General features: G+C 40.8%; 1 protein-coding gene across 1 annotated transcript in view; it reads left to right on the top strand.

Annotated features, from left to right (window-relative positions):
- CAPS2 (calcyphosine 2) overlaps nucleotides 1-21,450 on the top strand; it is a 120,670-nt gene that overhangs the window by 509 nt on the left and 98,711 nt on the right. Inside the window, exons 2-5 of the mRNA XM_040410028.1 lie at nucleotides 7,075-7,160; nucleotides 12,761-12,804; nucleotides 16,099-16,144; nucleotides 20,606-20,725. Coding sequence (XP_040265962.1) covers nucleotides 7,083-7,160; nucleotides 12,761-12,804; nucleotides 16,099-16,144; nucleotides 20,606-20,725 — 288 coding nt within the window. The 5' untranslated portion in view covers nucleotides 7,075-7,082. The remainder of the gene's footprint in view (nucleotides 1-7,074; nucleotides 7,161-12,760; nucleotides 12,805-16,098; nucleotides 16,145-20,605; nucleotides 20,726-21,450) is intronic.

Genomic DNA, 21,450 nt, shown 5'->3' with positions numbered 1-21,450 from the left:
GATAAATAATGAGATAATTCATAACGACCGTACATTATGGTTACGCGCCGCTTACTAAATACCAAATAATTGGGTGCCTTAGAAAGGCCTCACCACCGCCAATCCCACTTAATGTGGACACCACGTGGAAGCCGGGTGATTGGTAAGGGGTCTGTTATTGGTCTTCATATACTCACAGATCTTTTATCTTTAATATCCCCATTGATTATAAGATGTGTATCAGGCCTTTCTAAGGCACCCAATTATTTGGTATTTAGTAAGCGGCACGTAACCATAATGTACAGTCGTTATGAATTATCTCATTATTTATTTATTATGTCCTTCTGATTAACATTGTGTGTGGGATTGAATGAATTATCTATTTCTTTATTTACTCAACAAATCACGTCTTTCTAATGAATTATTATTACCCATTATTTCTCCCCTGATAAACCTTAACCCCTTCTACCCCGGGCCAGTTTTCACCTTCCGGGCCAGGCCATTTTTTTTGCAAATCTGACATGTGTCACTTTATGTGGTAATAACTTTGGAACACTTTTAGGCTACTTTCACACTAGCATTTTTTGCAGATCCGTCATGGATCTGCAAAAACTAATCCGTTACAATAATACAACCCCATGCATCCGTCATGAGCGGATCCGGTTGTATTATGTCTTATATGGCCATGGCGGATCCGTCATGAACTCTATTGAAAGTCAGTGGGGGAAGGATCAGTTTTCCATTGTGTCATAGAAAACGGATCTGTCCCCATTGACTTACATTGTGTGTCAGAACGGATCCATTTGGCTCAGTTTCGCTGCAGGCAGCGTTTTGTTGTCCGCCTCCAGAGCGGAATGGAGACTGATCGGAGGCAAACTGATGCATTCTGAGCGGATCCTTTTCCATTCAGAATGCAGCTTCAGTTTCGCTACTGCGCATGCGCCCGCCAGCCTTACATACTAGCTCAGTTACAGAAGATGCCGGGCGCATGCGCAGTAGCGAAACTGAAGCCGGCTGAGTGTACGAGCCGGAGCCGGGATCGCACTACAGCAGCCCTTTACTGCGCATGCGGGCTGGGAGCGCAGTCCCGGCACTGAGATCCGGCTTGTCAATAAAGGCGGCGGAAGGCGGGAGAGCAGCATTGGAGACGCCTAGGCCACTGCCCCCTTGACTTCAAACCTGACTTGAAGCAGGGGGCAGCGGCTGAATAAAACATAGATTTCTCAAGGAGGCTAGATGCGGCTAAACGATGAAAAAGTGCATTAGGAAACTACTATGCAGCACTATAAGGTACTATTAACAGCTTAGTAAGCGTTTTTTTGGTGACAGGTTCCCTTTAATTATCCAAACCATTCTGAGATTGTTTTCTCGTAACACATTGTACTTCATGATAGTGAGACATTTGTGTCAATATATTTCACCTTTATTTATGAAAAAATCCCATATTTACCAAAAATTTTCTAAATTAAAATTTCTCTGCTTTTAAAACAGAAAGTAATACCTCAAAAATATTTATTACCTAACATTCCCCATATGTCTACTTTATGTTGGCATCATTCTGTAAATGTCATTTATATTTTTTAGGACGTTAGAAGGCTTAGAATTTTAGAAGCAATTCTTAAAATATTTAAGAAAATTTCCAAAACCCACTTTTTAAGGACCAGTTCAGGTCTGAAGTATCTTTGTGGGGCCTACATAGTGGATACCCCCATAAATGACCCCATTGTAGAAACTACACCCCTCAAGTTACTTAAAACTGATTTTACAAACTTTGTTAACCCTTTAGGTGTTCCATAAGAATTAAAGGAAAATGGAGAATACATTTCAAAATTTCACTTTTTTGGCAGATTTTCCATTTTAATCAATTTTTTTTCTTTAACACATCGAGGGTTAACAGCCAAACAAAACTCAATATTTATTACCCTGATTCTGCGGTTTACAGAAACACATGTGGTCGTAAACTGCAGTACGGGCACACGGCAGGGCACAGAAGAAAAGGAGCGCCACATGGTTTTTGGAAGGCAGATTTTGCTGGACTGGTTTTAGATGCCATGTCCCTTTTGAAGACCCCTGATGCATCCTTACAGTAGAAACTCCCAAAAAGTTACCCCATTAGGATAAGGTGCCAGTTTTATTGGTACTATTTTGAGGTACATATGATTTTTAATTGCTCTATATTACTATATTATATTTGGAAAAAAATTATGTTTTGTGTCTCCAATTTCTGAACAGCATATTTTTTTTTATTTTTCTGCCGATCGTCTTGTGTAGGGGCTAGTTTTTTGCAGGAAGAGTTGACGTTTTTATTAGTACCATTTTTGTGTACATATGATTTTTTGATCATTCATTATTACACTTTATGGGGCAAGGTGACCAAAAAATTGGTTGTTTTGGCACAGTTTTTTAATTTATTTATTTTTACAGCGTTTACCTGAGGGGTTAGGTCATGTAACATTTTTATAGAGCAGATGGATGTGGCAATGTCTACTTTTTCTCATTTATTTAAGTTTTACACAATAATACCATTTTTTAAACCAAAAAAATGATGTTTTAGTGTCTCCATAGTCTGAGAGCCATAGTTTATTTTTATTTTTTGACTGATTGTTTTAGGTAGGGTCTCATTTTTTGTGGGATGAGGTGACAGTTTGATTGGTTCTATTTTGTGGGGCATACGCCTTTTTGATCGCTTGGTGTTGCAGTCTTTGTGATGTAAGGTGACAAAAAATGGCTTTTTTGGCACAGTTTTTTTTTTTTTTTTACGGTATTCAGCTGAGGGATTAGGTCATGTGATATTTTTATAGAGCTGGTTGTTACGGACACGGCGATACCTAATATGTAGACTTATTTTTATTTATTTCACTTTAACACAATAATTGCATTTTTGAAACAATAAAAAAACGTTTTAATGTCTCCATGTTCTAAAAGCTATATTTTTTTATATTTTTTGAGCGATTTTCTTATGTAGGGGCTCATTTTTTGCGGAATGAGGTGACGGTACTATTAGTACCATTTTGTGGGACATACGCCTTTTTGATCACTTGGTGTTGCACTTTTTGTGATGTAAGGTGACAAAAATAATGGCTTTTTTTTACAAAGTCTTTTTTATGGTGTTTATCGGACGCGGTGGATCATGGGATATATTTATAGATACCTAATATGTCTGTTTTTTCCTATTTTTTATTGTAAAATCAAGGGAAAGGTTTTTTTTCTTTTTTTACTTGAAACTTAATTTTTTTTTTATTAAAAACACTTGGTTTGCTCTTTTTAAAAAAAAACTTTATTTCTGTCCCACTCTGGGACTTTAACTTGCGAGGGTCTGATCCCCTCTGCAATGCATGCTTCCCTCCCAACAATCGCCTGCAGGCTTGTTTAATGTAATACAGCTTTAATGCCAATTGTACAGTACAGGAAATATGTATACAGTACTGTGCTGTCACAGTACAGGTGTAATCAATACAGTGATGTCACCGCACATAAATAGTGTATACAGTGATGTCACAGCAGAAGAATAGTGTATACTGTCATTTCACAGCACAGGAATAGTGTATACAGTGATGTCACTGTACAGGAGGCCCCTGCACATAAATAGTGTATACAGTGATGTCACAGCACAGGAAGTGTGTATACAGTGATGTCACAGTACATGAATAATAAATACAGTGAGGTCCCCGCACATAAAGACTGTATACAGTGATGTCTCAGCACAGGAATAGTGTATAATGTGATGTCTCAGACTAGTACAGGTATATTAAATACAGTGATGTCACAGTACTGGTATAATGAATACCGTGATGTCACAGTACAGGAATAATAAATACAGTGATGTCACAGTACAGTAATACTAAATACAGTGAGGTCCCAGCACATAAATAGTGTATACTGTGATGTCTCAGTACTGGTATAATAAATACAGTGATGTCCCAGGCTCCCAGCACATGGATAGTATATACTGTGATGTCTCAGTACTGGTATAATAAATACAGTGATGTCACAGCACATGGATAGTATATACTGTGATGTCTCAGTACTGGTATAATAAATACAGTGATGTCACAGCACATGGATAGTATATACTGTGATGTCACAGTACTGGTATATTAAATACAGTGATGTCACAGCACAGGAATAGTGTATACTGTGATGTCTCAGTACTGGTATAATAAATACAGTGATGTCACAGCACAGGAATAGTGTATACTGTGATGTCTCAGTACTGGTATAATAAATACAGTGATGTCACAGCACATGGATAGTATATACTGTGATGTCACAGTACTGGTATATTAAATACAGTGATGTCACAGCACAGGAATAGTGTATACTGTGATGTCTCAGTACTGGTATAATAAATACAGTGATGTCACAGCACATGGATAGTATATACTGTGATGTCTCAGTACTGGTATAATAAATACAGTGATGTCACAGCACATGGATAGTATATACTGTGATGTCACAGTACTGGTATATTAAATACAGTGATGTCACAGCACAGGAATAGTGTATACTGTGATGTCACAGTACTGGTATAATAAATACAGTGATGTCACAGCACAGGAATAGTGTATACTGTGATGTCACAGTACTGGTATATTAAATACAGTGATGTCACAGCACAGGAATAATGTAAACTGTGATGTCACAGTACTGGTATAATAAATACAGTGATGTCACAGCACAGGAATAGTGTATACTGTGATGTCACAGTACTGGTATAATACATACAGTGATGTCACAGCACATGGATAGTGTATACTGTGATGTATTAGTACTGGTATAATAAATACAGTGATGTCACAGCACAGGAATAGTGTATACTGTGATGTCACAGTACTGGTATAATACATACAGTGATGTCACAGCACAGGAATAGTGTATACTGTGATGTCACAGTACTGGTATAATAAATACAGTGATGTCACAGCACATGAATAGTGTATACTGTGATGTCACAGTACTGGTATAATAAATACAGTGATGTCACAGCACATGAATAGTGTATACTGTGATGTCACAGTACTGGTATAATAAATACAGTGATGTCAGAGCACAGGAATAGTGTATACTGTGATGTCACAGTACTGGTATAATAAATACAGTGATGTCACAGCACATGAATAGTGTATACTGTGATGTCACAGTACTGGTATAATACATACAGTGATGTCACAGCACATGGATAGTGTATACTGTGATGTATTAGTACTGGTATAATAAATACAGTGATGTCAGAGTACAGGAATAGTGTATACTGTGATGTCACAGTACTGGTATAATAAATACAGTGATGTCACAGCACATGAATAGTGTATACTGTGATGTCACAGTACTGGTATAATAAATACAGTGATGTCACAGCACATGAATAGTGTATACTGTGATGTCTCAGTACTGGTATAATAAATACAGTGATGTCACAGCACATGAATAGTGTATACTGTGATGTCACAGTACTGGTATAATAAATACAGTGATGTCACAGCACAGGAATAGTGTATACTGTGATGTCACAGTACTGGTATATTAAATACAGTGATGTCACAGCACAGGAATAATGTAAACTGTGATGTCACAGTACTGGTATAATAAATACAGTGATGTCACAGCACAGGAATAGTGTATACTGTGATGTCACAGTACTGGTATAATACATACAGTGATGTCACAGCACATGGATAGTGTATACTGTGATGTATTAGTACTGGTATAATAAATACAGTGATGTCACAGCACAGGAATAGTGTATACTGTGATGTCACAGTACTGGTATAATACATACAGTGATGTCACAGCACAGGAATAGTGTATACTGTGATGTCACAGTACTGGTATAATAAATACAGTGATGTCACAGCACATGAATAGTGTATACTGTGATGTCACAGTACTGGTATAATAAATACAGTGATGTCACAGCACATGAATAGTGTATACTGTGATGTCACAGTACTGGTATAATAAATACAGTGATGTCAGAGCACAGGAATAGTGTATACTGTGATGTCACAGTACTGGTATAATAAATACAGTGATGTCACAGCACATGAATAGTGTATACTGTGATGTCACAGTACTGGTATAATACATACAGTGATGTCACAGCACATGGATAGTGTATACTGTGATGTATTAGTACTGGTATAATAAATACAGTGATGTCAGAGTACAGGAATAGTGTATACTGTGATGTCACAGTACTGGTATAATAAATACAGTGATGTCACAGCACATGAATAGTGTATACTGTGATGTCACAGTACTGGTATAATAAATACAGTGATGTCACAGCACATGAATAGTGTATACTGTGATGTCTCAGTACTGGTATAATAAATACAGTGATGTCACAGCACATGAATAGTGTATACTGTGATGTCACAGTACTGGTATATTAAATACAGTGATGTCACAGTACTGGTATATCCCCTTGAGCTTACAGCAAAGCTCCTAATTTCTTGTTACAAAGAAATAAACAAACAGTTTCTCAAACGTTGTAGGGTACTTATCGGCGCTGCAGATCCACCGCGTGACGTGGGTCAAGTTCACAAAGAGTTCAAAAGATAAATAATGTGTGGTCGCGCTGGTTGCACTGCCCAGTACATAGAGGTCCGTCAGGTAGAGGTATTTTGGATTCTCAAGCTCTTCACAATGCAGCAACACAATAAAATTCAGGGGTCGATGCACCAAAGGACATCCAAACCGCTGTAATGAAAATTGGCACAAAATAGTGAAGTTCCACAAGGATCAAATTTCCAAGGATTTTTATTTATACTCACAAGATAGTGAATAGTAAAAGCATAAAACCAAATAGTTTTTTCGTCGTATATCACCCACCCTAATTTCTTGTGGACCTGTCCCTCCCAGTAATTCATGCTGGATCTGTGTGTCCAGGATGCTCCTGTCTTCCCCTGCAAACTGTCTTGTGCGTTCTCTACTTTTTATCTACAGCCTTTATGAGATGCATTTCCAAAAGCTGGAATCTGGTTCGCAGCGGGTTAACCTGACATTTTTTGTAGTTGATTTCTTCTAGTTTAAGCACCCGCGGTCTATCACCGGTTGGAATGTATGTCTCTGATATTTCTTTTATTTCACTAGATTGCAAGATGAATTTGGAGATAAAAGGTGTGGCGGCAAGTCCTCGGGGTCAGACTCGTGTTACATCCAAATCTGATCTTGCCAAGGTAATTGGAATAATTAAGGTTTCCTTTACTAATTTGCAGCCATGCAATACTCTGGGGTATCATTTCTCAGAACATGCAAAGTAAAAGTGTTACAGAAAAGATATGGATTTGTTTATTTCATATGCAATACAAATGGCAGCTTTATGGAGATCATTCCCTGGTCAGGGAAGGGGTTATCCATTTCAGGTTGACATCTTTTCTTCCACAATATCATTAGATAGAGAAGTTTTCATTGTAGTTTATTGCTATAGTATGGATGGAGTGGCGGTTGAGCATGCATACCGCAGCTAGATTTCTTTCCAGCAGTCCCATAGAGATGAATGTAGAGGTTAGACCACCACCGACCAGACTCCCCTGTCCTCATTACAGCGATTTGGACAGCTTCTGATGTATTGAGCTCACAGAGCTTTGCCTAGACTGTATAGAATTGTATCCTCAGCTGCCTCCGAGTGTAAGATTGTTTTCATTCACTGGAAGCAAACAAATATATTAAAAATAATCTGAAAGAAAAAAAATACTAGTGCATTACCCACAATTTCAGCAAATAAACATACAGTATGAGTGCTGTTGTGGTCTCATGCGCAACTCTGGTACCGGCATGGTTTGGTAGCCCGCTGCGTATCTGCGGCTCACACCCTCTAGACCAGTGGTTCTCAACCTTTCTAAAGCCGTGACCCCTTAATACAGTTCCTCATGTTGTGGTGACCCCCAACCATTATATTTTTTTCCTTGCTACGTCATAACTAATTTTGCTACTGTTATGATGACCCACCAAAAACACGCACAGACACCAATACACCAAATGTTAATTCAAATACACAAGTATTCATTCATAGCCACAGAACTTTAGCATAAATACAAAATATTTGTAAACCAAATAAATAACTTTAAAATAAATAATAAACAACAAATACCCCCTAAAAAATAAATCAGTGGTGCGCACAGTACCCCTCAAATAAATAACTCAGTGGTGCACACAGTACCCCCCCCCCCCAAAAAAAAAAAAAAATCAGTGGTGCTCAGGGTACCCCTCAAATAAATAAATCAGAAGTGCTCAGGGTCCCCCAAATAAATAAATCAGCGGGGCTTCATGTCTCCCCCAAATAAATAAATCAGCGGTGCTCAGGGTACCCCCAAATAAATAAATCAGTGGTGCATCAGGTTTCCCCCAAATAAATAAATCAATGGTGCTCAGGGTCCCCCAAATAAATAAATCAGAAGTGCTCAGGGTCCCCCAAATAAATAAATCAGCGGGGCTTCAGGTCTCCCCCAAATAAATAAATCAGAAGTGCTCAGGGTCCCCCAAATAAATAAATCAGCGGTGCATCAGGTTTCCCCCAAATAAATAAATCAATGGTGCTCAGGGTCCCCCAAATAAATAAATCAGAAGTGCTCAGGGTCCCCCAAATAAATAAATCAGCGGTGCTTCATGTCCCCCCAAATAAATTAAGCCTTGCTCAGCCAAATAATTAAAATAAAATTAGCCAGGCTCAGCCAGGCTCAATTAAATCATTGGTGGCAGTGGTGCTCAGCGGCGGTGTCATTAACGAAAAAACTCGGACCTCAGCAGACAGGCGGCCCGACTTACCCGTCCAGACGTCAGGCTCCTTCAAGCACAGGCAGTGATAGGACATCACTTCCTGTGCGCGAGGATAAGGGGCCGCTGCCGTTGTGCGGGCGACCCACAATAGGAAGCCTCAGGCGACCCCCCGGAAAGGGCCGATCGACCCCCAAAGGGGTCGCGACCCCTAGGTTGAGAACCGCTGCTCTAGACCAAGCATCACAGACTTTATTAGAAATTAAATTGGGCCTTAAAGGGGTATTCCTATCACAGACAATGGGGGGCATATCACTAGGATAGGACCCCATTGTCTGATAGGTGCGGGTTCCACCTCTAGGACCCGCACCTACACCGAGAACAGAGCGGGGAGAGTGGTGGCTGGAGGACCCCGGGAGTCCGGCCACTGCTAAGCACTCTCCCCATACAAGTGAATGGGAGCGCACCGTGATTGCATGGCCATCGCTTCCATTCATTTCTATGGGGCCGATAGAAATAGCCAACCACAGTGCGCCCTTCACCACCTTTCTCTGCTCTGTCCTCGGTGTAGGTGTGGGACCCGCACCTATCAGATAATAGGGGCATATCCTAGCGATATGCCCCAATTGTCTGTGATGGTAAAACCCCTTTACCACTTCTAGACTGGGCCATTTACCCCCTTCCTGACCAAGCCTAATTTCGCTAATCTGACGTGTCACTTTATGTGGTAATAACTTTGGAACGCTTTTACTTCAGAGATTGTTTTCTCCTGACACATTGTACTTCATGATAGTCATAAATTTTTGTCAATATATTTCACTTTTAATTATGAAAAATTCCCAAGTTTACTAAACATTTTGAAAAATTCGCAATTTTCAAAATTTCATATTCTCTGCTTTTAAAACAGAAAGTTATACCACATAAACTATTTATTACTTAAAGGGGTATTCTCATCTTCCCTTTTCATACTTACCTTCCTTGAGCACGACGTTCACTTCCTGGATTCTTCGCCAGGGCCGCGCTTGCGCAGAAGACTGAAGATTTTCTCCCGGCCGGGCCGCGCAATGTCCTGAACGCGCGTTCGCGGCTCTGTACTATACTGACCAGGAAGAAGTCATCATGGCGCATGCGCGGCGGCATGCGCGTTCAGGACATTGCCCGGCCGGGAGAGAGTCTTCAGTCTTCTGCGCAAGCGCGGCCCTGCAGGGTTCGACAGGAGGGGTGGCCGTAACAGGGGAGACCAAAGACAACATCAGGTAAGAAGGGACTTATTTTCTAAAAAAGGGTGGGAATTGGGTAATAACATGTATTTAGAAAAATTATCACTGTCAAATCATTAACAGATTTTACAGTGATCATTAAGATAAGGATACCCATTTAAAATTACCCATATGTCTACTTTATGTTGGCATCATTTTGGTAATGTAATTTTATTTTTTTAGGACGTTAGAAGGTTTAGAATTTTAGAAGCAATTTTTGAAATTTTTAAGAAAATTTCCAAAGTCAACTTTTTTAAGGACCAGTTCAGTTCTGAAGTCACTTTGTGGGGCTTATATAATAAAACCAACCCATAAATGGCCCCATTTTAGAAATGACACCCCTCAAACTATTCAAAACTGGTTTTAGAAATGTTGTTAACCCTTTAGGTATTCCACAGGAATTAAAGCAAAATAGAGGTGACATTTCAAAATGTCACTTTTTTTGAAGATTTCCCATTTTAATAAAATTATTTCCAGGAACACATCAAGGGTTAACAACAAAACAAACCTTAATATTTATTACCTTGATTCTGCAGTTTGCAGAAACACCCCATATGTGGTCATATACCGCTGTTTGGGCACATGACAGGGCACAGAAGGCAAGGAGCGCCATATGGTTTTTGAAGGACAGATTTTGCTGGAATGGTCTTTGGGCACCCTGTTGCATTTGAAGAGGCCCTGAGGTAACCCCACAGTAAAAACCCCCAAAAAGTGACCACATTTTGTAAAGTACACCACCCAACAAATTTTTAAGGGGTGTAGCGAGCACTTCACTTACCAGATGTTTCATAGAATTTTTTATACTTGGGTGTGAAAATGAAAATTTACATTTTTTTTTTTTTACAAGAAAACGGTGCTGTGGGCCCAAACTTTCTTTTTCACAAAAGATTACAGGAGACTATCCCCCCCCCCCCCCCCCCCCCAATTTGCTACTCTCTTTCTCCTGAATACAGTAACCACCCAATTGTGGTTGTAAACTTTTATTTGGGGATACGCCAGGGCTCAGAAGGGAAGAAGCTGCATCTGGATTTTCTAACATGGAATTTTCTGTCATGGGTTTTAAGAGCAATAACTTTTTATATTTTTTGTTGAATGAGCTGCGTGAGGGCTTATTTTGTGCGAGACAAGCTGTAGTTTTTATTGGCAACATTTTGGGGTACATTTGGCTTTCTGGTTGCTTTTTATCTCATTTTTGGGAGGTGAAGTCACAAAACAAGCTGTTTAGTGTCATTTTTAAATGAAAAACAGGGGTAAGGGACGGCTCACCTCTGGTTAAAGATGGTAAGGTGCACCAGACAGATGTTGTACCCAATCACCAGAAAACAATAGTAGTAAAAATAGAATGGGCACTCATATAGGTATATGAGTGCCCATTCTATTTTTACTACTAGTGTCATTTTTACACTGTTCACTTTATGGGGTAGATCATGTGATATTGTTATAGATCTGGTCATTACGGACACAACAATATCAAATATGTCTAGTTTTTATTTTTTATTTTTTACATTTTACACAATAAAAACATTTTTTAGAAAAAACTGGGGGGAATGAAGGGTGTTGGGGACTGATGGCGGGGAGTTTGATAGTTTTTATAAAGGAAAACAGTCTATTAATTCATTTTTTTTTATTAGAGTACTCGATTAATCGTAAAAATAATCGGTAGAATACTCGATTACTAAAATAATTGTTTACTGCAGCCCTACTGTACAGCCCCATTGCAGGGCTGATCGAAGTCTATGGAAGACCACATGACCACCAGGCCGGGACAGGAAGCGGCACAGCGCTTCCTGATCTGTATACACAGCGCTCGTTGAGCACTGTGTATACAGTGATCTAGAAGGCAGGGACACCCAGGAACGGTCCCTGGCGTGCCCTGCTGTCACTGACAGCGCCCCCCCCCTCTCGGCAGCTGCACGATGAAGCTGCGATCTCTGAATGGACGTTCCAGAACGTCCATTCACAGATAAACCGACCGCCCAAGGACGTTTATAGTAAATGGGCGGTCGGGAAGTGGTTAAGGATCATTGCTAAAATAGCTAAAAGCTTTTATTAAATCAATACAGTTCTGCAGCGATGTTGTTTTGGAGGCTTTCTGAAGAAGGAGAACATGTAACACTGACTGTAGCACTTTATTGTTTTAATAAAACCCTTTAAAGGCTATGGACTCCTTAAGGCGGTTTTTTTTCATTATTGCATTTTACTCATTTTGGGCTAAAAATGATTTTTTCTGTTGGTCTTTATTAAAAATGATTAGCCGTTTCTGATATACAGGAGTTTTTGAAAATCAGTCTATTTGCAAGCTGTCACTTTGTGTTTTCATTGAATCCCATGATCTGACGGCACATGTGTAGCTCTTATCTCTGATCTCCCGACCTCAAACCCAAAACCAACTCAGATAAATATAAAATAATAAAGTGATACCTCACCAATTCCCCAATGCTTCTGTTCTAATGCTTCCAGGTCTCTGTACATCCTGGTCCCTCTTGACATAAGAAATGAACTCTGAGCCAATCACTGGCTAAGGTGGGCCAGCCCTGCATCAGTGATTGTCTAAGTGGTCATGTCCCCTGTGAGTGAGCAGAGACCGGTGGGGGATTGGTAAGGTGGGTATCACATTTTTTTTTCTATTATTTTACACCCATCTGAGCTTGTTGTAAAAAAAAAATTTTTTTTTTTCTTCAGCTTGACTATGAAACTTTGTACATGTGTATGCCACTTTATTTGTTGTTTTTTTATGCTTTTTGTAAGGGTGAAAACTTTATTTTGTGCACTTACTTTCTTTATTGTTCTATTGAACGTTTCAGGGTTGGCGGGCACAGTCACACGCTTCAGAAACACGGCCTCAGGAGTAAGTACTTCAAGTTCAGCTTCTCTGTTGAGGATTTCTACGGTGTATAGCAAAAAATAGAGGCAATATATATATATCCACGTACTGGATTTTGGCTTCTTGTCGTCGATAAAGTATCCTGGTACTTTAAAAGCTATCTTCCAAGCTGAACACGGATTCTATGCAGGTGGTATCCAGAGTGGAGTGGTCTTCAAATCCAGCTGAAGCTCAGTCTTGTGGTTTTAGTGTATAATATTTGTTATTGCTCAGAATCTTGTCACCCAAGTGAGGAGGTAGAATACCATACAGGGGCGGTACCTGAATTCTGGTGTAAGTTAAGCTAAAATTTGGCTTTCATTTTAGACATATTTTTAAAGCAAGTAAGCCAAAAAGAATAATCCACCCCACTTTCTCCACCAAGAGGGCGTGGCTTCACTGAAAAGGTGTAGGTCTTCATGAAAAAGAGGCGTGGCTTAAGAGAAAACGGTTTGCACCCAAAAGAAAAATCGCAAACTAAGCCAACTAATAGCTGGTATAATGTTTTTAGACTGACTGACAGCTTTTTAGACTGCTACAAGAAATTTAAACTAGCACATTCATATTCATAGTCACAGGTGCATATCTGTAAAGGGGGAATATTAATCACCAATATTTATGCAAATATCGATGATTAATATTCATAAATGGGAGGAACCATCTAGTGATAACTCCGCCCATTTATGCCTTTATATAATAACAATACCTTTGCTATGCCTTACACTAAATCACTACGCTAACTGCATGCGCCTTACTAACTCGCTACCGCTAACAAGTACACACTACACAAAAGGGTATAAATATAACGGTGTTTATTAACACACTATAACAGTCTAATATTTGCTTATAATTATATATATCTATATCAATGGAATAGATATATATATTTATAGCAGCACACAGCAATATGTAAACAACACACTAATACGGTTCTAACTACACTAACACATTCCCATATTCCACCCATAAACTAACTATACAATTCACACATACAAGTATATTAACAATCCCACCCGTCTGTACTCACTGTCCCTACAAGGTTAACGAAGGGTTAAAAGGATTTGTTTGCAGAGCAGAAGCATGCTCTACAGGACCAGGGGAGAGATACCAGGGGTAATGCCTGGCAGGGAAAGGGTTAATTAGGGGAGAGGAGGCACACAGGGAACCAGGGGTTAATCAGGGTCTCAGGGTTGTAGGTAAGGGACCAGGGGTACCGAGGGGTGTCAGACAAGGGACCAGGGGTACCAAGGGGTGAGAGTTACCAGGGGTGTCTGTCGTTGGTGGGACAGGGTCAATACAGGGGTTACTAGGGGTGAGGCACAGAGGGGTATGGAAGGGTTAGGGGTCACCAGGGGTGTTGGTGGGATAGGGGTAAATAAGGGGGGCGATACTTAAGGTCGTCCAGGGGTCTGCTCCGGTCGCAGGACGCACTCTCCTGGGTCCGGTCCTTCAGGAGGGGGCGGCCAGGCACTTCTGTCGAGCGCCGATCGCGCTCTCCTATTCCGGTCCGGTCAGCCACGTGGGAGGCCCTGACTCCCGGAGCGCAGGACGCGCTCCTCTTCTAGGTGGGGGCCCACATGAAGACCCCGGAGTGCCGGGGCCGCCGGATATTTATCCCCCGGCGGCCCGCACTCCCGCGCCACCAGGGGGCGCGCGCGCGCCCCCCTCATCCACGTGGGCCGGCGCAGTGATATGACGTCACTGCGCCGGCCAGCACATCGGGGACGCGCTGCAGACAGGCGGGAGAACCCTTTGATCTCCCGCCTGCTGCACCTCGCATTCCGGACAGTGCGATAGTAGTCGCACTGTCGGAATGCACATAATAGAAGGAGGAGAGGCTTCTCCCCTTCTTCTATCATGTGTAATTATCTCCAGCAGCGCTGAGGATAATTACAACAAAGGGCTCAGATTCTGTTGAATCTGAGCTCTTTGTATCCATCAGGATGACCGTACCCTTGTCCGGTCATTCTGATGCAATTAGCCAGATTGCATCGGTGCAAATGCTTGGGGCACATTCACACCGATGCACCTGGTTTCAGTTGTAGGAGGGGGGGGGATATATATAATATACATGTGTATTGATGCTTGGGGCACATCCATACACATGTATACATTAATAACTCACATAAGGGGCCACATTCATGTATATAAGGGGGCACAGATAAGGGGGCACCAGCCCCTACAATATAAGGGGGCACCAGCCCCTACAATATAAGGGGGCACCAGCCCCTACATTATCAGGGGGCACCAGCCCCTACATTATCAGGGGGCACCAGCCCCTACATTATCAGGGGGCACATATTTCCCACAGGGGCCAGCATGAGCCCCTGGGGATCACCATGGGCAGACGTGCGCAGATGCTGGGCACATCTGCGCACATCGTCCCATGATGCTATGTCTAATGTATGCACATATATACCATACATGCCCGCACGTGTTTGCAGGCATGCATGGATATATATGCATACATCTCAACCGTTCCTCAACAATATCCATAAAGCAAACATGGTTGATAAACAATAGAGCTGAGAAATGGGGATCATTCTAAATTAAAGTGGTATTATACCTACTATAAATGGAAAAATGGAAGCTCTTAGCGCACATATTTGATCAAACTTGTGTCGGGCCCATCTACCAGGCGTCAAGGTGGCTTCCGCAGACAGGTCCCTATCACTAATATACTGCCTCTCTTGGACTTATCCAAGCCTACATTTTCAGGGCAGTGTAGGAACCAGCTACATTTATAGTCTGCTAAGAAGCCCCAGTCAGATGAGCTTTGCTCAGTCTAAAAGAATTGCTACCCTCAATATATACTACAAGAAAATTTAGACTAGTACATTAGCAAATTAGTGTTAGGTACCCATCTGTGGAAGCCACCTTGGCGCCTGGTAGATGGGCCCGACACAAGTTTGATCAAAATGTGCGCTAAGAGCTCCTATTTTTCCATTTATAGTAGGTATAATACCACTTTCATTTAGAATGATCCCCATTTCTCAGCTCTATTGTTTGTATGTGTGCAGCCATTTTTTTTTATCAATTCAGCTTTTTAAACTGAATAGTCTCAGTTTACAATGTCTTTCTATTAGATCGGATTTAAAAATTTGCCCCAGGGTTGTAAAGCAGAAGGTGCATGCTAACTTCCATTGCTCTCCGCAATAAAGGTTATAGGGAGCAGAGATCTTCCACTTGAAAATAGAAAGTAATTTAGAAGTAAATTTTCCATTTACCCTATTTGGTTTTAGGCTGTTATTTTCTGATAACATCTCCCTTTGGTTACAGGGTACCTTCACTAGATCTTGGAAAGCTTGGAGATTCTGATGATGAGGTAAAGAAATTGTACAATACGTGAACATAGAGTGCACCTCTTCCTATTGTCATTTTGAGGAACGCATAAGGCTACGTCTACATCTGCAGCAGGCATCCCAGTATTCTGTTCTGGTAGGGCTTACCCTAACCTGTTAGAGAAGAAAGCCTCAATAACAACATGGAGAATGGCATAAAGGTGGTCATGCCTTTTAGATTAGTACTATGTAGAACTGTCGAATAAGGCCTCATGCACACGACCGTTCAGTTTTTCGCGGTCCGCAAACCACGGATCCGCAAAAAACGGAAGCCGCCCATGTGCCTTCCGTCAATATAAATGCCTAATAGGACATGTTATATTTTTTTAGCGGGGTCGCGGAACAGAGCAACTTTTGCGGCCCCGGCTCGGCGACTCGGATGCGGACCCACACAACGGCCGTGTGCATGAGGCCTAAATGATCGTTTCGCAGACAGAGCCATACACATTTTAGTCTAGATTGGCCATTACACTCGTTCAAAATTTCCAAGCACACCAGGCGAAGGATGAAGATGGTTTTAAAGAAAAATTTTGTAATAGTGAGAGATCTTTTGTTTGACTATCGAGTGAAAATAATTTCTTTCCATGCGATCCTGGAAAAGCTAAAATGATTGCTCACTGTTAAATTCAACCCAATGAACAATCATTTTGTTTAAAATCATGAATTTTCAATAACTTTTAGTCTAATGGGAATGGGCAACTTAAGTCTTTTCTATTGTCATTTATGCAGCCATGGACAATCATACAGACCCCTACGTGTGCGGGAGGGAGGGAATACTGGTGTCATTATCAGACCGCTCTCACTTGTGACAAAATGGACTCTGATAAGAATGTTGTATTAGGGAATTGCTGTTGGTGCAACTTTCGAATGTGCTTGTTAAAGAGGTTTTTGGGACTTTAAAGTCGATGGCTTATCCAGCCTGTATTACACTGTCCGATGTTCAGGCAGTGCGAGCGCCAATGAATGTGATCTGGTGCCCGTTTACATTGGTCTGATTACACAGGCCGATACAAACGAAATGTGGGAGGAATGATCTCTACTGCAGTAGGTTCTTCATCATTCAGATCTACTGATTATCGGCAACACATCCCTGATTACACGGGGAGCTCTGCTGCCCATAATCTGGCATCTTTCATCCTGAGAAAGACGCCAATCAGCAGACAGATCAGCATTTTCTCGTTGATCAGCTGCTTAATTATTTGGGCCAGTTATCAGGTAAGAGTGTTCCTATGAACATTCGTTCCCAATAATTGACCCAAAAATCCTGCAGTGTAATAGGGCCCTTAGGGATAGGTCATCAATATTAGATTAGTGGGTCTCCGACTCCTGATACCCCATCTGATCAGCTGTTTAATGTGGAACTCTTGTCTCATTTAATATGTACGGTACCTGGCACTGTTCCATACTTTAAAATACCAGGCACAACAGCTTCATAAAGGGATTGGCCACTTTTTGGTAACTGTTTATCAAAGTGTTTTTGATGGCTATATGGCTCTTGTTATTCTATCCTTTGTTGATATTCTGTACCATTTTTTATCCTAAGGTATGCCTCCTTGTTGGCCAAGTCTTTTGTGCTGTCCACAAGATGGCTGCTGATGGAGGGTCATGTAAACAGGCAAATCACTCACTCATTCAAATACATGAGAGTTTAGTGCAGGTGCAATGTGTTTGAATGGCAGATTCTGAGGATGTGTCTGGTGACCCTCCATCAGTAGCCATCTTATGGACAGGACCTCTATGCAGACAGCACGTAAGATTTTCCAAGGGGGCATGGCTCATTCAATACAGCAAACGGCACAGAACTTCAACAAAGACTATATTAGTAAGTGCCATATATTCATCTTAAATACACATTGGTCAATAGTAGCCAGAGAATGGCCAACCCCTTTAAGGTATGAGTGCTTGGTAAGTAATGCAGGGGGCATGGCTCTCACTAGAGCACTGAGGCTTCTTCAAACAGCTAATTTATGCAGATGCCAAGCGTCTGACCCCCACTAATGTCATATTTATGGCCAATCCTACAGATAGGTCATCAAAGTCCCAAATAACACCTTTCAAGGGGTTCTCCGGGAATTAAGAAAATGAAAATACTTTAAATATTACTTTATTATATATATATATATATATATATATATATACACACAGTACAGACCAAAAGTTTGGACACACCTTCTCATTCAAAGAGTTTTCTTTATTTTCATGACTATGAAGGCATCAAAACTATGAATTAACACATGTGGAATTATATACATAACAAACAAGTGTGAAACAACTGAAAATAGGTCATATTCTAGGTTCTTCAAAGTAGCCACCTTTTGCTTTGATTACTGCTTTGCACACTCTTGGCATTCTCTTGATGAGCTTCAAGAGGTAGTCCCCTGAAATGGTTTTCACTTCACAGGTGTGCTCTGTCAGGTTTAATAAGTGGGATTTCTTGCCTTATAAATGGGGTTGGGACCATCAGTTGCGTTGAGGAGAAGTCAGGTGGATACACAGCTGATAGTCCTACTGAATAGACTGTTAGAATTTGTATTATGGCAAGAAAAAAGCAGCTAAGTAAAGAAAAACAAGTGGCCATCATTACTTTAAGAAATTAAGGTCAGTCCGTCAGCTGAAAAAATTGGGAATACTTTGAAAGTAAGGGCTATTTGACCATGAAGGAGAGTGATGGGGTGCTGTGCCAGATGACCTGGCCTCCACAGTCACCGGACCTGAACCCAATCGAGATGGTTTGGGGTGAGCTGGACCGCAGAGTGAAGGCAAAAGGGCCAACAAGTGCTAAGCATCTCTGGGAACTCCTTCAAGACTGTTGGAAGATCATTTCAGGGGACTACCTCTTGAAGCTCATCAAGAGAATGCCAAGAGTGTGCAAAGCAGTAATCAAAGCAAAAGGTGGCTACTTTGAAGAACCTAGAATATGACATATTTTCAGTTGTTTCACACTTGTTTGTTATGTATATAATTCCACATGTGTTAATTCATAGTTTTGATGCCTTCATAGTCATGAAAATAAAGAAAACTCTTTGAATGAGAAGGTGTGTCCAAACTTTTGGTCTGTACTGTATATTATAATATATTCCCAAATACCGTTCATTAGTTATAATGGCTCGTTTTGTCTGGGGAGCAATCATTAGGAGAAATAAAATGGCCGCTGTCCTATTAGTACAGATAAAACCTGTCCTAATCACATAGCAGGACAAGTTACTTCAGGACACTGAGCTAAAGAACTGCCTCATCCTCCTCTTTGCTCTGCTTGTCAGGGATTATGATCCTGAATACAGATGATAAGAACTTTATCTGAATCTCTGTAGGAATGGAGTCCATGAGGAGACATGAAGTACAGAGAGGACGGACAGGACAGACTGTGGCAATGGAGACTGCATACAAGTGCTGCTGCTCATTAGCCACATCCCCACCTCCTCGCTATACTTAATGTCTCCTCATGAACTCCATTCCTACAGAGATTTGGTTTAAGATCTTATCATCTGTAGTCATGATCCTAATCCCTGACAAGCAGAGCAGAGAGGAGGATGAGGCAGCTCTTTACCTCAGTGTTGTGAAGTAACTTGTCCTGATGTGTGTTTAGGACAAGTTTTGTATGTGCTAATAGGACGGCAGCCATTTTATTTTCCCTGATTGTTTCCTAGACAAAACAAACCATTATAATATTTGGGAATATATTTATAATAAAGTACCGGCAATATCTAAGTATTTTCAGTAATTTTATTTACTTACTTTTCTTTTCCCAGAAAACACCTTTAAAGGGGTTATCCCATGAATAATGTAAAATATGAAAATCAGACATCATATAGTCCATGACAATCTCTTTCTAACAAAGCTAGGACCAGTCCTGTACCTCACATGGATCCAGAGATCTCCTCATTCATTGCTCTGCTAGATTTATTTCAAGCTGGCAGCTCAAGGGGAGTGTCTTCTGTGCTGTAGCTCAGGGGGCGTGTCTCAGCTCTCCCTATCATAGCTCAGGAGACTGTTGAAGTATGAAACTGAGCATGTGCGGCCATCTCAGTGAGCAGGTCAAAGAAATAAGAAAAGAAACAAAGATTAGGTGGCACTATACAGATTTTTTATTACATGCAATTACAAAAGTATTCAGATCCAGGTGCTGGTTTGAAAACTTTAGAATATTTTTCGTGGGACAACCCCTTTAAATTTGCTGCAAAGGTGAAACATCACCTTAATGTGAGCTTACTTTCTGCAGATTACTGGTTTATATTAGGATTATATTACATTTTAAATTCCATACTGGTTATGAATGTATTTTTCCCTCATTTAAAGGGGTTTTCCAGTATTAAAATATTGATGACCTATGCTGAGAATAGGTCATCAATATCTGCTTGGTGGCAGTCCAATGAAGAGGCTACAGGGCATCAATATTCTACTCCTGGGAAAACCCCTTTAAATTTACTTTTGCTCTTTTATTTCAGGACACGTATGTACCTTTAAGTAAGGCGTACCCAAGATTTGGCCCTCCAGATTCATCCTCAACTGTCAGTTGGGGGACACCTATGCACACTCCATATGCACAACATGATCAGAAACCACAGGTATGTAAAGCTGAGCTAACGCAAAGATGTGCAGAAATGTATAACATTTGTGATAGTCAATGTCAGTATCTTCTGTCATATAATTTTAATTTATTTACGTTTTTATATTTAACATTTTATCCCACATATTTAATATATATTATACCAGGGATGCCCAACCTGCAGCCTTCCAGCTGTTCCAAAACTACAGTTCCCAGCATGCTTGGACAGCCTACAGCTATTAGGGCATGCTGGGAGTTGCAGTTTTGCAACAGCAGGAGGGCCACAGGTTGAGCATCCCTGTATAATACAGCACATCTTTATACTGCATTACCCTTTACTGTCAGTAGGTGGAGCAGCAAAACTCCTACTCTTACTCCTACTCCTTCTAAGGTAGGAGTAAAGACTACGAGATACAGTAGCATGTGTTTAATCTATTACCAAAAGAGATTGGACATGTGCCGCTTTATCACCGTGTTAGCAGGCAGGTTTATGGTCGCTGCTGTCACTTCTGTACATTTCTTACATAGATTTTTAGTTTTTTGTGTGTCTTAATCCAGAGCATTGACCATAAATAAAAACTGCATTGTTAAAAATCAATTTAAAACTTTTCATTGATTCCATTTTCTGTTGCGTCCTGTGAGCAGATAAAAGAGTACAAGCTCTGACAGATTTATCAGATGGCAGACACCAACGGGGCCCGACCGATCCAATTACCTCAAAATGGTGGTGTCTATTATTTTACC

The sequence above is a fragment of the Bufo bufo genome, chromosome 1, assembly GCF_905171765.1.
Source record: "Bufo bufo chromosome 1, aBufBuf1.1, whole genome shotgun sequence".
NCBI classification, from domain to species: Eukaryota; Metazoa; Chordata; class Amphibia; order Anura; family Bufonidae; genus Bufo; species Bufo bufo.
Note: the sequence above shows the minus strand (reverse complement) of the source record. Positions and strands in the feature narration are given on the sequence as shown.